The sequence below is a fragment of the Carlito syrichta genome, unplaced genomic scaffold (assembly GCF_000164805.1).
Source record: "Carlito syrichta isolate Samal-C Ts95f unplaced genomic scaffold, Tarsius_syrichta-2.0.1 Scaffold303642, whole genome shotgun sequence".
Lineage (NCBI taxonomy): Eukaryota > Metazoa > Chordata > Mammalia > Primates > Tarsiidae > Carlito > Carlito syrichta.
This window is the reverse complement of record NW_007247738.1, coordinates 117,095-133,790: the sequence shown is the minus strand read 5'-3', so window position 1 is coordinate 133,790 and position 16,696 is coordinate 117,095. Positions and strand designations below refer to the sequence as shown.

General features: G+C 39.5%; 1 protein-coding gene across 4 annotated transcripts in view; it reads right to left on the bottom strand.

Moving 5' to 3' along the window:
- PLCB4 (phospholipase C beta 4) overlaps positions 1-16,696 on the bottom strand; it is a 165,850-nt gene that overhangs the window by 116,867 nt on the left and 32,287 nt on the right. For all 4 annotated transcript variants that reach the window (XM_008058841.1, XM_008058842.1, XM_021712763.1 and 1 more), the window contains exons 2-4: positions 13,375-13,455; positions 12,487-12,546; positions 11,083-11,226 (exon numbers count right to left, since the gene is read on the bottom strand). In XM_008058841.1, coding sequence (XP_008057032.1) covers positions 11,083-11,226; positions 12,487-12,546; positions 13,375-13,455 — 285 coding nt within the window. The remainder of the gene's footprint in view (positions 1-11,082; positions 11,227-12,486; positions 12,547-13,374; positions 13,456-16,696) is intronic.

Sequence of the window (16,696 nt, the reverse complement as noted above, 5' to 3'; positions counted from 1 at the left end):
CATTCTGGATTTTTTCTTAGTAGATAAAAATTGCACATTTTTACAAATTCCATCATAATTTCATTTCAGTCTGTCTTGCTAATTCGCACTTTCTGTCATTTGCTTTTCAACATGGGTTCTTTCTTTCTTCTCAATAATTTCTTTTTTACTCCATTATTTATGCTTTTGCTGCTCTCCTGACTATAATGTTTTGTTTATGACTCTGTTATACTATGTATTATACTATGTCTTACAGAACAGTTATTTGGAAAACCGTGTCCTTTAATAGGTCATCAGGGTTTTTTGGAAGGGATGTCGATTTTTATCTGTGATTTTCCTGTGCAGTGTCTTATATGCTGTGGGGCTTAATGAATAAAACACTTTATCATGCTACCTCATCTAATTTGCACAACAATAAGTTGACAGTAGATGTTATTATCTACGTTTGGATAAAAATAAAATGAAACGAAGTCTCAGATCATACAAGTAAAGAGTAATTGAAGCTGGGCTCTGTGGCTCAGCCTGTAATCCCGTGCCTTTGGGAGGCTGAGGTGAATGGATTGACTGAGCCTGCGGGTTCGAGACCCGCCTGGGCAGTGAGACCTCATCTTTACAATAAATCAAAAAATCAGCCGGGTGTGGTAGCGAATGCCTGTAATTCCGTCTACTTGGAAGGCTGAGGCAGAAGGATTGCCAGAGCCCAGCAGGTCGAGGCTGCGGTGGCCTGGGAGCGGCCACTGCACTCCCAGTCTGGGCGACAGAGTGAGACTCCAACTCAAAAAAAAAAAAAAAAAAAGAAAAATACCATATATTAAACTCATAGCATGAGTCCAACTGCATATAAAAAGAAAATTGTGCATGTATTAAACAGACACATTAATGTGGTTGTTAGGGCTGTGGGGAGGAGGACGGGGAGGAACTGCTTACTGGCTCAGGGTTTCCTTTTGGTGTGATACAAACATTTTGAGACTAGACAGAGGTGACAGAAGCCCAATATTGTGACTGTACTGAATAACCCTGAATTACTCACTTTAAAATGGTTAAGATTATGTTAGGCAAATTTCACCTGAATCTAAAAAAAAAAAAAAAGACACAGCAGAGAGAATGCACTCTAGGGGATTTTTACTTTCTTTTTTTTTACTCTCCTGGACTGTCTACATTAGAGTGTAGTACTACAAGTACATGCTCTTGCCATAAGCAAAACTCCTTTTGCATTCAGAGAACACCAGTCAAAAGTAAAAAAACAGCCTGCCCATGCAAATGGGTAAAACGACTTTGCCAACATGGTCAGTGCAGTTGCAGCTGACCCGGGAGCTAAACTGAGGCTCAAGGCATTTTATTCCCCTTTGATATGCTCACTCCTCCAAGGAAACCATGTCACTGATGCAGGTGACAAAATTCCCTAAAACAACAGCTAAACCTCCTTCAGTTCCAGTGACATGTTGTATGGTCCTGAACATGCATTTTGACAAGGAGCTTTTAAATAAGTCCAGGGCTAAGAAACTCTGAGTCCAGCACTAAGAACAATGACAGTTAAAAATTCACATTTGACTCTGTAAGTCGGTAGGGGGTTTCAAAAGGAAAACAAAGATAGATCTTTCCAGAATGTCAAGGGGCTAGAAATGTGCAACAAAGGGACAGTGAGGCCAGGACTAGCCCTGAAGACAAGTCCCAAAGATCCTTGAAGACAAGGGTCCCAAGTAGTGAATGATCTCCTTCCCAATGTATGATCCATAGCAGGTCATGTGACAGATTCCTCAGAGAACATATTTTAGACAAATTCACTGTCCCTCTTTCCCTCTGACCCAAAGTAACCAGGCCCTCAATTTCTGATAACTGTATCATCATACTCCCTGTTATTTATACTTAAAATCTGGTCTCTATTTTAGCTTCACCTCTAACTTCACCTCAGAATAAACCCTCTGGATTCTACATTCCAATATTTCTCAGGTCTTTTCCTCTTTGTGTAATGGACTGAAACCAAGAACAACTGATTTTCTTGCATTCTACCTCAGGATCTCAAACTTGACTGTGCACTGAAGGTAATTAGAGAACTTGCTCAAATGCAGATTCTAATTCAGCAGGTCTGGGTTGGGCCTAAGATCCTGCATTTCTAAGAATATTCCAAGTGATATGTCCCAGTTGATCCCCAATCATACTTGAGTAGCAGGACTCTCAGTCACATGTTAATCACTCACATGATAACCACAATATATTCATCTTCTTAGCATGTAAAGAGTGTGCATTGCTCTTCCAACACAAGTAATGACCTTCTAATACCCTCCTAGATGCTTCAGGATAGATTCCACAAGCATTTTGGCTTGGTACTCAAAGCAGGCTGCAGTCTTAGCCAAACTTTCCAATTTCTCAATAAAAAACATTCACACCAGTGTTCTCACTAGCTCCACACTGTGGGTACAACACTGTCTACTTCTACATATTTCATGTCCTAACTCCCATCTGCACAGCCTTCACTATTCTAGTGGACTGTCTGCTCTGGACATCCACCACGATGTGATCAGTAGATCCCCCTCTTCTGGGTATGATGCCCTGCTTCTTACATGGAACAACTTCTCTCCCCTCCCCTCTCCAACCACAGAGTTTGACTCCTGGCCTGATGGTGATGTGTCTGGGTTAAGCTAATTTAGGGACTTTCATGTGTAGCCAAGTATCCCGTCAAAACAACTAGCCTGAACCCTCCTTGGGTACTGGTGTACTTTATTTTGCAAAGAGAGTCCTTAAGTTTCATATGAGAAAATGACTTCAAGGGACCCATGGTTCAATTCCTTTCTTTTACCAATAAAAAGAAAAAGACCAATAGAATCAAAATGATTTTCCAAGTTTAAGATTAATCAAAAAATAATTATTGGATAAATAGATGGATTAAGAAATAAAAGACAAACAGGCATCTTCATTTAAAATGTCAATATGGTGAACACATTACGTAAATATCAGTATTCATGTTAGTGCAAGCACGTGCATATGCTGGTTACCCAAAGTTTACAGCTAAAGTTCTAAATGATCCAGACATGTTTGTCATCTGGCACAGTGTTTAAAAAATGAATTATCTTTCAACATTTTAACATCAGGAGATTTCATGTAAAGAAACCAGATGCTCAGTATTTCATGAAAAAAAACATCAACAGTAATCTAGCAACCTCAGGTCTATGATTTGTTAGTTGGAAAATTAATAGGAAGCAAGAGGTGCTGTCTCCTCGATAGGGTATATGCCCTGCAACTCGGTGAAGTGCACACCATCACCTGTTCGTCTCTGCCTGGCACTTTTTCACTATTCACATCATCTCCCTGGCTACAGCAGGGATCTGAGTCTACAAGGTCTGGTCTAAAGGAGCTACAGTCTGGGCACGGTGGCTCACACCTGTAATCCCAGCACTCTGGGAGGTGGAGGCCTGAGCCCAGGGGTTCGAGACCATCCTGGGCAACTTGGTGAGACCTTGACTCTACAATAAATCAAAAAATTAGCTAGGCACGGTGGTGCATGCCTGCAATTCCAGCTACTTGGAAGGCTGAGATGGAAGGATCGCCTGAGCCCAGTCGATCAAGCTGTGAAGGCCATGAGCATGCCACTGCACTCAAGCATGGGCAACAGAGTGAGATGCCAACTTAAAAAAAAAAAGGAGCTACAGCTTTAGTGATTCACAGATAAAGAAATAAGTCTTAGTACAGAGAGCGCCACCATGGATGAGAAGAGGAAGTAGTGAATTCCAGGACAGACTGTCTTGCAAGAGCAAATGAAAAGCTAGAGGTCAAGGAAGAAGGAGTCAGAAAGAGAAAATGTAGTAGTGGGAGGCCCAGGGAGCCTGGTTTTGCGCACTCCATAGATTCACTGATGAACACAGCCCTCATAAGGCAGGAAGTCAGATGGTCTTGAAATTCAGCACAGCAATAAAAACAATAAACTCCATTGTGTTTATTTGGCAAGAAGAAAACTCCTAGGTGAGATGGGGCATTTACACTTAGGAATATGCGCACACTCATTTGCTCTGATTCACAGTTGTGCCCTCAAGAAACCTTAGTGCCCTCACTGATTTGTTTCCAGTGAACTCAGAAGAGTTTAAAGAATAAAAAGTAAACAAGAAAATGCCAACTTCTAGTCTTGGAAACATGAAAAAGCAAAAACTAAAAACTAAAAAAACAAAAAACAAAAACAAACACACAGACATACAACTATCCCACATTGAGGAGGCAATGTGGTGAAGAACCTTTAACCAGTGAGTATGCTGGGGCTGGGATGAGGGTGGAGAGCAAGTGCAGATTTACACTTTAGCAGCTTGAGTATTCAGCAGACATATGCTCAGGTGAACCTGGGCAGCAGACCAGCAAGTTAATGCAAGTTCTTTACGGTCTCGGCAAGAAAAGCAGGATATAAATGCTAGTGATTGAGCTTTTCTGCACAGTAATGATTCTCAAACTTGAGTGTTTATCAGAATCACCTTGGAGGCTAGTTAAAACCCAGGGTTTCTAATTCGGGAGGGTTGAGGCAGTGCCTGGAAATCCGCATCTCTAGGAAGTTCTCAGGTATTGCTGGAGCAGCTGGTCTGGGGAACACATGTATGAGAACTACTGACCTATATAATACAGTTAAAACTACATTTCAAGAAATGAAATAGCATTTCTAAGAAGTTGAGGCTAAATCCTTCAATCCAATCCCTTGGAGTAGCCCTGTGCTTGAATACCAGATGAGGAACTAGTTGTAGGGTTGGGAGGATCTGCAGGCTGTTAGCAAAGCCAGTAGAAGGGACATATTAAATAGAGACTGGATTTTTTTTTTCTCTGCAAAACAAAGAGAAAATCCCTTCCCCTGGAACCATGGCAGTAACCATGGCATCCATTCCACTCACCATAATTCAAATTCAGCAGTGCAATTTTGACATTCAACCCCATTTGTTAAAATATTTATTACCTATAATAAATGACCTGGCTTTATCTTTTCTGTATACAAAGGTACACATGGTATTTTTATAATTTAATTTCCATAGTAATGATGTATACCCTTATTTGATGACTTGGTTACAAGGCATAATTTATGAAGTTCGCCAAATATTTACAACCTGCATAAAGTATAATGAGCAGTCTGGAAATTGTAAATTAAGCTGTTATTATGAGGTTCAAAATGGAGTGATGTGATCTGAATGACATTTTGAAAGCATGCCTCCAGCTGCGATTTTCAGACTGGACTACAAGGGGCAAGATCAAGGCCAAGACGCCAGTGAGAAGTCTGTTGGAGCAGAACAGGGGAGAAATGCTACTGGCCTGAACCACAGTGTAGTGATGGTGGTGGAGAGAAGCCACTGGATTCTGGATGCATGTTGAAGGTACAGCTATGCGTATTTATGAATGGACTCATGCAGGTATGAGAGGAAGGTGTTCATCGTCTCAGCAACTGAGAGGATGAGCTGTTGAGATGATGTGGGAAGAGCCAGCAAGAAAAGTGAAAGCTTGATGTGGGACATCTTAGTAGAGGAGAATTGAGCTCAAATCTTCTAAATAGGTAAACATGGCAAGATAAGCTTGTTTACTCTTTAAGCAGAGAGGGCAGTTACAGAAAATACAGATGCGCTGGGGAGTGGTGGCTTACCTATAATCCTGGCACTATAATCCTGACACTTTAGGAGGCCAAGGTGGGAGGATCACTTGAGCCCAGGAGTTTGAGACCAGGCTGGGCAACATAGTGAGACCTCATCTCTACAAACAATTTAAATAATTTAGCCAGGCCTGGTGTTGTACTCCTGTAGTCTCAGCTACTTGGGAGGTTGAAATGGAAGGATTGCCTGCGCCCAGGAGGTACAGGCTGTGGTGAGCCATGATCATACCATTGCACTCTGCCATGGGCAACAGAGTGAGACCTTGACTCGAAGGAAGGAAAGAAAGAAAGAAAGAGAGAGAGAGAGAGAGAGAGAGAGAGAGAGAGAGAGAGAGAGAGAGAGAGAAAGAAATGCAAGAGTGCCTGTTATAATGCTGTCATCTTTTATTGAAAAACGTACAAGCATATTTTTAGAGTCACAGACACTAAAAACATATTTGGTATTTATTTAAAACCTCAACTCTGAGAAACTCAGATTTCATATAAAAAATGTTGCTGACTCTTAAAACACCCACTTGAATAAGAAGAAAAAAAAAATCTCAGAGACCCTGTTTGAGAAATAGAAAAACTAAGAAGGTAAAATGGCTTGCTCAAAATCAGAAAAAGTTCTTCCATGTGGAACTTAGACTTCCATGAAAAGGACAGTAAGTTGAAAATTGGCCCCTTTGCCTGGATTACTGATCAGATGAGTGAATTCTTCAGAGTGAATTCTTCTTCTTGTAAGTGTAATAAGAACCTAGGAATTAGGAATTGGCTCATAGGATAAATACTCACAAGCAAGTTCTATACAAGAAACCCTCTTTCTTAACTTTGACTTCACTGATCAGACCAAGACTTGTTAGCTGTTCATAAGACAAGCAAGACACTGGTCACTCAAGGAATGCCAACCGCTCCTAGTTAGGAAGCCACTTTCCAATATTTTGTATTATTTTGCCCTTACCTTGCATGGCACCACAAGTTACTTTTTATTTCCAAACCTGTTTATGTCAGTTGTTGTAAAAATTATATAAACCAATGAAATATTCTTGTGTAAAGAAAGAGGGTTGTTGTTTCTCCAGTTGAATATTTTGGGAATATTTCTTTTTATTTTTGAGTCAAGATCTTGCTCTGTCACTGAAGTTGGAGTGCGGTGGCACAATCATGGCTTACCACAGTCTCGAACTCCTGGGCTTAAGTGATCCTCCTGCCTCAACCTCACGAGCAGCTGGGACTCCAGGTGCCACCACAACCAGCTAATTTTAAAAAAATTTTTGTAGAGATGAGGTCTCAATGTGTTGACCAGGCTGGTCTTGAACTTCTGGGCTTAAGCAATCCTCCTAGTTCGACCTTCCAAAGTGCTGAGATTAAAGGCATGACCACCACACTATTTGGGGAATATTTCTTTAAAGGCAACTGACTGAAAGCTTTTTTCTCAAACTCTATGTGGACAAGATAACCAAAAGATTATGAAAAGGAGTCATATCATGATAGAACTTTGCTTTCTGTTGCACTCCCCCCATGAGTGTCCTTAAAGTCTTAGTTGCCCTTTATCTAAGACAATGCATTAGAGGTAAGGTGTAGGCAAAAATACATAAGTCCCAATCAACAGATCCATAATTAAAGAAAGGTTTCAGCCCTAGCAAAAGACTGGTAAACGCTTGACTATTTGTATGCTTCAAGTTAAAGTGTCTAAGGTATATATGTATTAATTTGAAAAATGATTACTTGCTCTAACTGAATTTTGTAATAAACTGATTGAGAATACAGCTTCTCATTAAATGGACTAAGAGGACTATATTTCATGGCTTCATGATTCTAGGCTCCTAAGCTGTTCTCATGTTTGAGTGATACCACTGAGTCATAAACACCATTTCCAGTATACTGGGTGGACTCTACATTTCTCACTGAGTCAATTTAATTTAGAAATTTTCCCATCATTTTCACCTGAGGTAATTATACCTGTATGCATTTCATATAAATCCTCCCACTTGATGGCTTGTGTGTTCTGCTAGGGCAGGCAACACATAAAGAGGAACAGGAATAAAATGGTGGTTGCTGGGGGTGGTAAACACTCTGATTTGTATTAATACAGTTATTTTAAGTTTTAAAATCAGAAAGTGGGCAAGATTATCCACATACATGTATATTCACTGAAAAAATTTATTCAGTATCTTCTTCAAGTGTCAATCAACCAAAAGGACATGCTCAACTAACTACGGACTGTCCAGTTTGGAAAATGAGATTCATATTATACTATTAATGAAATTCAAAGTAATAATTCCCAGAAGCTGAAACACTTACTTTCTTCAATAACAGCAGGCTCAAATAGTATTGGATTTGAATGGAAAATCCAATACAGAATTATTTTTTAGTTCTCACTCATCTGGCTAGCTGCACTTAAATTTCCATGGAAATGCTACTAGGAAAAAACCTCCAAATTTTATCTTTAAGTATATAGCCCCCAACCCCTCAAACATACACAGTTGATCCTTGAACAACACTGATTTGAACTGTGCAGGTCCACTTGGACTTTTTCAATCAAAGTTATACCGAGTGTGCCTGTCTCTCCTTCCTCCCCTTCTGCCTCCACCACCTCCTCTGCCTCTGAGACAGTAAGACCAGACCCCCCTCTTCCTCCTCCTTAGCCTACTGAATGTGAAGATACCGAGGATGTTTACTATTCCTTAAGACACCTTCTCTACATGGTACTGCCCACCTCACCTTGAGCCCTGAGCAAGTACAGTCCTTGAAAGATGGCTCAAATCAATAAATCCCATAACGTGTTTGCTTTCCATAATTTGATTGCTGTTAGTCTTGGCCTGTTTTAAGATATGGCCTGTTAGTGTCCATGTACAGTTGACCCCTGAGCAATGAAGAGGTTAGGGATGCTGACCCTCATGCAGGCAAAATTCCATGTCTAACTTTTGACCCCCCGAAATGTAATAGTAATAGCTTCTTGTTGACTAAAAGCCTTACCAATAACACAGTTAACACATATTTTATATGTTATAAGTGCTATCTATTATATTCTTACACTATCGTAAGCTAGATAAATTATTTTGAAGAAAACCAGGAAGATAATGAGAGCCCTGCACAAATGTTAAACCATCCTGAAAACAAATGATTTCCAGAAAAGAAAGATTTAAGTTTGAGGATTTATACTTCCTTGGTAAAAATCCCTTTGTGACTCACTTGCCAGGGCAATGGTATGTAGGGTATCAAATTATAAGATGAATCTTAACCACGTGTGTGTGTGTGTGTGTGTGTGTGTGTGTGTATATATATATTTTTTTTTTTTTCCAGTTGGGGTCTTACTCTGTCAACCAGAAGAGTGCAATGGCATGATCACAGCTCACCACAGCCTTAACCTCCTGGGCTCAAGTAATACTCCTGCCTCAGTCTCCCAAAGTGCTGGGATTACAGGTGCGAACCACCGTGCCAGGCCTTAACCCAATATTTTAATAACTTATATGAGTGAGGGAGTTTCTATTTCTAAACCATCTAGACCTGAGCTGCCCAATATGGTAGCCATTAGTTATACATAGGTATTGACCACCTAAGATGTGGCTAGTGTGATTTGAAAATACACACCAGATTTTGAAGACTTTTTGTGCAAAAAAAATGTCTGTGCAAAACAATGTAAATATGTGCAAATATGTCACTGACAAATTTTATATTGATGCCATATTAAAACAATATTTTGGATCTATTGGGCTAAATCAAATATTTTATTAAAATTAGTTTCATGGCCAGGTACAGTAGCTCATGCCTATAATCCCAGCACTTTGGGAGGCCAAGGTGAGCGAATTATCTGAGCCCACAGGTTCGAGACCAGCCTGGGCAACTTGGCCAGACCTAATCTCTACAATTAAAAAAATAAATAAATAAACCAGGCATGGTGGTGCATGCCTGTATTCCCAGCTATTTGGAAGTCTGAGGTGGAAGGATTGCCTGAGCCCAACAGGTCAAGGTTGTGGTGGCCGTGAGTGTGCCACCGTCCTCCAGTCTGGGTGACAGAGTGAGACTCCAACTGAAAAAAAACACTTACTTTTAAATTATTTCCTAAAGGTGGGAATAGTAACTGTGATTCCTTTGTGAGTAATAGCATTCTTCGCAGTTTATATTATTTAATATCCTTTTTTTTTTTTGAGCTGGAGTCTCACTTTGTCACCCAGGCTGGAGTGCAGTGGTACGCTCATGGCCACCGCAGCCTTGACCTGCTGGGCTCAGGCAACCCTTCCACCTCAGCCTTCCAAGCAGCAGGAACTACAGGCATGTACCACCATGCCTGGGTAATTTTTTGATTAAGCAAATATACAAAGAACTTGTTGGAACGTGACACAGCCCATCCATTCCTTCTTTCTAAAGATAAATAGCAGAGGCTTATGCCTATAGTCCCAGCACTTTGGGAAGCTGAGGTGAGAGGATTACCTGAGTTCATAGGTCGAGATCAGCCTGGGCAACTTGGCGAGACCTCATCTCTACAATAAATAAAAAAATTAGCTAGGCATAGAAGCATGTGCCTGTAGTTCCAGCTACTTGGAAGGATGAGGCGGAAGGATCACCTGAGCCTAGCAAGTCAAGACTGCAGTGGCCATGAGTGTGCCACTGCACTCCAGCCTAGGCAACAGAATGAGACTCCAACTCAAACAAACAAACAAACAAAAAATTAACTTCACCTATGTCTTTTTATTTTTAAACTGTGGCCACAAGAAAGACTGAAATTATATGTAGCCTGCATTATATTTCTACTGGACAGGACTGACCTAGACCTTTGCTACTCAAACTCCGGTTGTCAGACCAGCAGCATCTATATCACCTGGGAGTTTGTTAGAAAAGGGGAATTGTATGGTTGGGCATGGTGGCTCATGCCTATAATCCCAACACTTTGGGAGGCAGAGGTGGGAGGACTGATTGAGCACAGGAGTTCAAGACCAGCCCAGGCAACACAGCAAGACCTCATCACTAAAAAGAAAACAAACAAAAACAAAAACAAAAAAAATTGGGTGGGAAGGGTGGCAAGTGCTTATAGTCCCAACTACTCAGGAAGCTGAGATGGAAGAATCACCTGAGCCCCGAAGGTCGAGGTTGGGTAGGCCACAATCATGCCACTGCATTCCAGCCTGGGGGACAGAGGAAGACCCTGACTGGAAAAAAAAAAAAAAGAAAGAAAGAAAGAAAAGAAAAAAACAAGGAGAATCATATCTTTACCTCAAATTTATTGAATCAGAATCTGCATTTCAACAAGAGACTAAGAGATTCCTGTGCACATTCAAGTATGAGAAGTCCTGGGCTAGTTTTTCTTACAACACGTCATAGTAGGTATTTGAGTTGTTGGTCCACATAAGTGACATGCAAAAAGGGTGCGCTTGCTGAATTTTCTATAGAAACATGTTAGCAAATTTTTAAAAATTAAATTATCCAATTTAAGGATAGATGTCAAAATTATACTATACATAAAAATCACACACACAACACATATGGGGGGGATGACAGGGAGGCCATTTAACTGAGGCTACCTTAGTTACTTCTGGATTTTCAGCCACCATGTAGGTGAAACTAATGTTCACCAGATCTGTGCCACTGCAGACGCAAACTATCCGCCCTTCTAGATCATTTTCTGATTTTCCAACAGCTTCAAGAGCAGCCAAGATTTTGGGATCCTGTATAGAGGCACACATATAGGAAAAAATATGTTAGATTTCAGAGCATGGAGGAAGAAACATGATAAAAGGAAACCATATTTGATGTAAGATACATATATATATATGGGGGAGAGAGAGAGAGGCAATTTGTATTCTATCTAAAACACTCAGATATCTAGATTATTCTAAAATCTATAGAGGTGAAATTTATAATACTACATATTACTTGAAATCACTTGATAAGAAAGGTCTTATAAAATTTTTGATTTAGAAAACTAGATGTGAGGGCATTTAGATTTTTGGTTGCAGTTATTGAAGGACCTGGAGTATAGCAGTAGTATAGGAAAGTCTTTAATTTTCAAAGGGGCTTCTCTCACCAGAGGATAGTCACGGAGGTATCACATGAATAAAGGTTGTGTTACCACAACCAGTAACCACAGAGTATTCTCAAAAATAAGATTAATTCTTTTAAGTAGCCTAGACACAAAGAGTGAGTATTTTCAAGCCATGGCATCCTCTGCTGGAATGAAAGTTGTGCAAGTTTGCCCACATTAGTCAATAAAATAGTGTCTTTGTTTCCCAAAAGAACTCAGGAGGAAAAGCCAACATGCAGTTACACAGAAAATTTAACTAACATAAAAGAGGAAAACCCTAAATAAAATGAGCAATGTTACTTTGTTTTGAACAGCTAAAACCCTACAGGGCTATTATAGAAAAGGAAATAAATGCTGTGCTAGAATATTCTAGAGATAAACATCTTTTACATTCCTTGCACCATTATGTAAATAGCTGCTTATTCAAAGTAAATCAGTCACTTTGAAGAAGATTAATTTATGTGTTTTATTTTTTTTCCTCTCAGAGAAAAACTGAGCCTTTAAGGTGAGACAATGTCTGAGCGAACAGGTTTACAAATATGGAATTACACAAGTTATTTATCATTTATATTTCTATATCAACCACAGATAAAAAGTGAATTGCTGTCTGCTAAAATAAAACTGGGGGCTTATCAAATTAATTTCTGAGTTAAGGGATTGTTTCTTTGATGCTGGTATCATGAAAAGGTCTTGGTTTCCAAGGGTTAAGAATATTTCTAATATAACTAATGATAATGCAATCCATGCCACCCAACAGTTATAAATGAGAAGATTTCAAAACTGTGTCAATTTTTAATTTCTAGTTTGCTGATTTTGGGGCAGTAACAGGTTAAACATCAATCTGAAAACCATTTCTAACATAAATAAATCTGTGTTTAGAACAGTAGATGCCAATCACAGGTACCTTTGGTATGGCTCCCAATCGAATACTGTTGATAAGGGAACATTCTAGAACTTGTCCTTCCTAAAGAAAGAGAATTCAACACAGCAGTGAACTTAAATTCTGCCAGACCTATGTCATAGATAAAGTATTTGACAAATATTTCTGATGATGATGATGGTAATGCTGGTCAGATTAAGATAGAAGACAAGTGAAAACCAAATAACAACAATAATTATTTCCAATGATCAGAAATAATCAAGACCCCAAACATTCTATTTCAAATATATATGAATGCAACTATGAACATTTATAAAATATTTACAAAATATTATTACTTTTACACATATGTTGTTAATAATATCTGTATATTATTAACGATGTGTGTATACATAAACAATTATGTGGGAATAATGCTAACTTTTCCATAGTTCCAATTCTATTTTTCTTAAATTCTGCTCAAATGTTCATTAAATGTATACATTGTGTCATACATCAAATTGAGTTTCAGGATATAATGAGATGAACATACTTTTCATGCACCTTTTAGATTTCAGCTTGAGCATCTCTTCTTCTGGGAAATCTAACTCCCTCCCAAAATTAAATCAGACCTGCCTATTTTAAGCTCTTGAAACAATCCAAACTTCTCTTTCATGACACTCAATGACTTTAACTTTTTTTAAATGCCTCACTTTGCTCCTAGACTGATATCTATGAGGGATAGGATGATGCCCTTGATCATCCCTGTATGCCCCAATACCTGGGACATGGAGACACTTTTTTTTTTTAAGTCTTGAAGGAACTAGTGAGTATAGCGTCTGTGCCCTCAAGAGGCACTCAGTCTGCTTATTGACAAATGTAATGGTTTAAACCAGAAATCAAGAAAAACAACTTGCTGTTCTTGGGCCATACCTTGCCTTCACTTCTCCAGGTCAGAAAGAAGCCAAATTCGTCCACTTTGAAGAGGCAGTTGGGTTCAAACACAAAGGATTCCTGTTAAAAAGAAATATGTTGATCTTCATGACTCACATCATTTGAATCTAATAAACATGCGAAAATCATTGAGCCTCCAAACAAAGGAAAATAAGAAGTCACCCTTTTGCATCCTGATTCTGATATCCACATTTCTTATTGTATTATGGAACATTTTCATTTTGAAAATTCTTTGCATTCATTTTTGCATTGCAAGACTGATACATTTAATACATTTAATAAAGCATTTTCCTCTAGAACAGGTTTAAGAATAGAACACATTGAAGGTGTGAAGGTCACAGAGAAGAAAGTTTCTCTAAGATCTTGGAGGAAGGACTCCCAGGTTCCAGTCCACTGGATTACAGGCTGAGTCACCGAGCCCGGCGGTTTTCCAATTTAATTTGAGGCAGAAGTTCCTTTGACTTCCTTCAGTACAATGATTTATTTTTTCTAACTTCCCCTCTAGGTACTCCCAGAGTTTGTCATCACCACCTGGAAATCTCGACTCCTGACATCCCATGCTTGGACCATTTCCCTGGTCCTTCTAGCCCCTACCTCTAAGGGCCTCCCTTTCCTATATTTATTTGACTTCTTGGCAACAATCTTTTCATTACCCCTGACAGTCTGTCGTCACTGTCTCCACTACCTCTCTTCCATCCCGTCTGAATGCCACTGCAAATAAATTTTTCTTCCATCCCGTCTGAATGCCACTGCAAATAAATTTTCAAAATAGGAGAGGAAGTCTGAGCAAGGAGATGAAAATAAAGTAGAATAGCAAAGTAAAGACAGAGGAAAAGGCAGCTCTTAAAAATGTCCGTCATAGTTACCATACAGTCATAACAGGATGCCAGTTTGGTTCTGGGCAGCCAAGCAACAAAGGCAAAAAAGGGGAAAAAAAGGTTTATCAGGTACCTGTCCAGCTCATAAGATGAAAACATGTCAGTTGTTAGGAGAAGCAATTACCAGAATAGAAAGTCTCCAGCGGAACCTCATACAGCAGCTGGCTGAGGCTACAGACAAGGTTCACCACAAAGACCACAAATGCTCATCAGCTGTGGCTGAAAGGTTATTAGACCAAATGTGTCCAAACCACCCATGAACCACCAGCAAGCAAAGACAAGGGGTAAGGGCTCACTAGTTGAAAAGAACTGCAACACGACCTATTTAGGCTTCTCTCCATCTCTCTCTAACAAACACAAGGACTAGACCATCTGTTTTCATCTCTGTTCTTCTTTTCCTAACAGCACTTTTAAGTTGCACCTGGATAATACCTGACCAGAATTTGGGCTATGGCTCCCTAATAATACCCTAAACCCAATTGTTGGGAAACTTCTCCTTCAGATCCGAGCACTGCAGGGGAGATTGTAAAAGAAGATCAGGTTCCCCACTTTCCCTCTTGTAAATCTATTTGTTTTGCAGTTAAATGGTAATAAAACTTTCTGGTAAGGAAACTAACCATAATAGAACTTCTTTCAGGGGACCCAGAATTTCAATTCTCCTATGACTCAGTTAAAATTGGTCACAGTCACACCTGAGAGTTCCAGGCCCTGTTAGCTCTCTTTAGGTCACTGGGAGAGAAGGTTTGGCAAGGGACAGAGACTCCTTTTGTGAATCTACTGAAGAAGTGGAGACCAGAGGGCATTTGGTTTGAGAAAGTCAGAAGAATCACTTTTGCTGGAATTGCTATTGCCAAAAGCTATTTCTGGCTCACGGATCCCTGCTCTGAGAGGCTTGTGCCACTATGGACTTACAGACACTTCCCTATCTTATCAAAGATGGAGTATATTTTTAAGCTGTGTTATTTTTAGTATATTTCCCCTGACACATGCTGTTTCAACATTATTCAATATCACAATCTATCTTTCAAAGATTCACGCTACTTTCATATTGACTTAGATTAAAAATAGTTTTCCCTTATTTCAATTTTAAAAGTTATTGTTAAATAAAATTGAATCCCCTTTCTTCTAATAAGGAATGGCAGAGAACTCAGCAGGCCAAATACTCTGATTGAAGAGGGGGAAATTATTTGGATGGGGAATCCAGATAGCTGGCAGTTGATTTTATTTTCATTGTGATTTGTGGTTATTTTTCTACCCTTTCTTTCTGGTTAATTGCATATGTCTATATCTTTATACTGTGGGGTCTGTAGATTCAAATACAGTAGAGTCAAGCCTTATTCCCGGCTAACAACAGCTATTTGAACTAGTCAATGAAAGCTTTAACTTCACCTTATTGAAACATTAGTTGGCCGGGGCTATCTTGTGTTTGTCACCGGACAGATATATTAGAATGCAGAGGGGTGTGAAATGGAGCGAGGGTTTCCATATTCCATCACAAGTCTTGTGCTTTCTGGGAAAGAGGGCCTTCACAGGAGGAGGCACTCCACAGAGGTTTGGGGGCCCAGGCCTTGCCATGAACAGTTCCTAGGCTTGAAAGCCGGTGACCTCCCCAGGCACCCACTGGAGAGTCTTAGTGGTCAGGCTGCTTAGTCTTGCCCAGGCCTACTTTTCCTAGCTGTTAATTGGCAAGACTGATAGCAACCTCACAGGGCACTCAAAGACAAGGTAAATGCTGAATAAACGGTGGCCATTATGAGAAAACAGCTACCATTTAATGCAGGGCTATTGTGCAAGGCACTTTACACATACCAACTCGCCTAAATCTCACGATAACCCTGCAAGGTTTCAGAGTAGATCAATACTGTCCAATAGATTTTCCACAAAAATGGACATGTGCCCGATAGTCTCTGCCCAGCATGGTTGCTATGAATCACGTGGAGCTAAGAAGAAGTTGAAATGTGGATAGTGCAACTGAAGTGCTGAATTTTTCATTTCAATTAACTTTAATTTAAACGGCCACATGTAGTTAGTGGTTACCATATTGGCCGATGCAGTTTTTTAAAATCTTTTTTGTTTTATTTTATTTTTTTCATGGGAAAATGACTTTTCAAAAAAAGCTTATTGTGATTTGATGACACTCACGTTGTAGTTCTAAAAACAAAGAGAGTATAGTACAGCTGTCCCTTTGTATCCAGGGAGGATTGGCTCCAGGACCTCCCTTGGATACCAAAATCAGAGGACAATCAAGTTCCGGATATAAAACGGTGTTGTATTTGCATAAAGCATATAGGGGGGCATACTTTAAATCATCTCCAGAATATATATAATACCTAATACAATATAAATAGTTATTATACTATATTGTTTAGGAATAATGACAAGAAAAAATCAGTACAGACATGGTTTTTTTTTTTTTTTTTTTT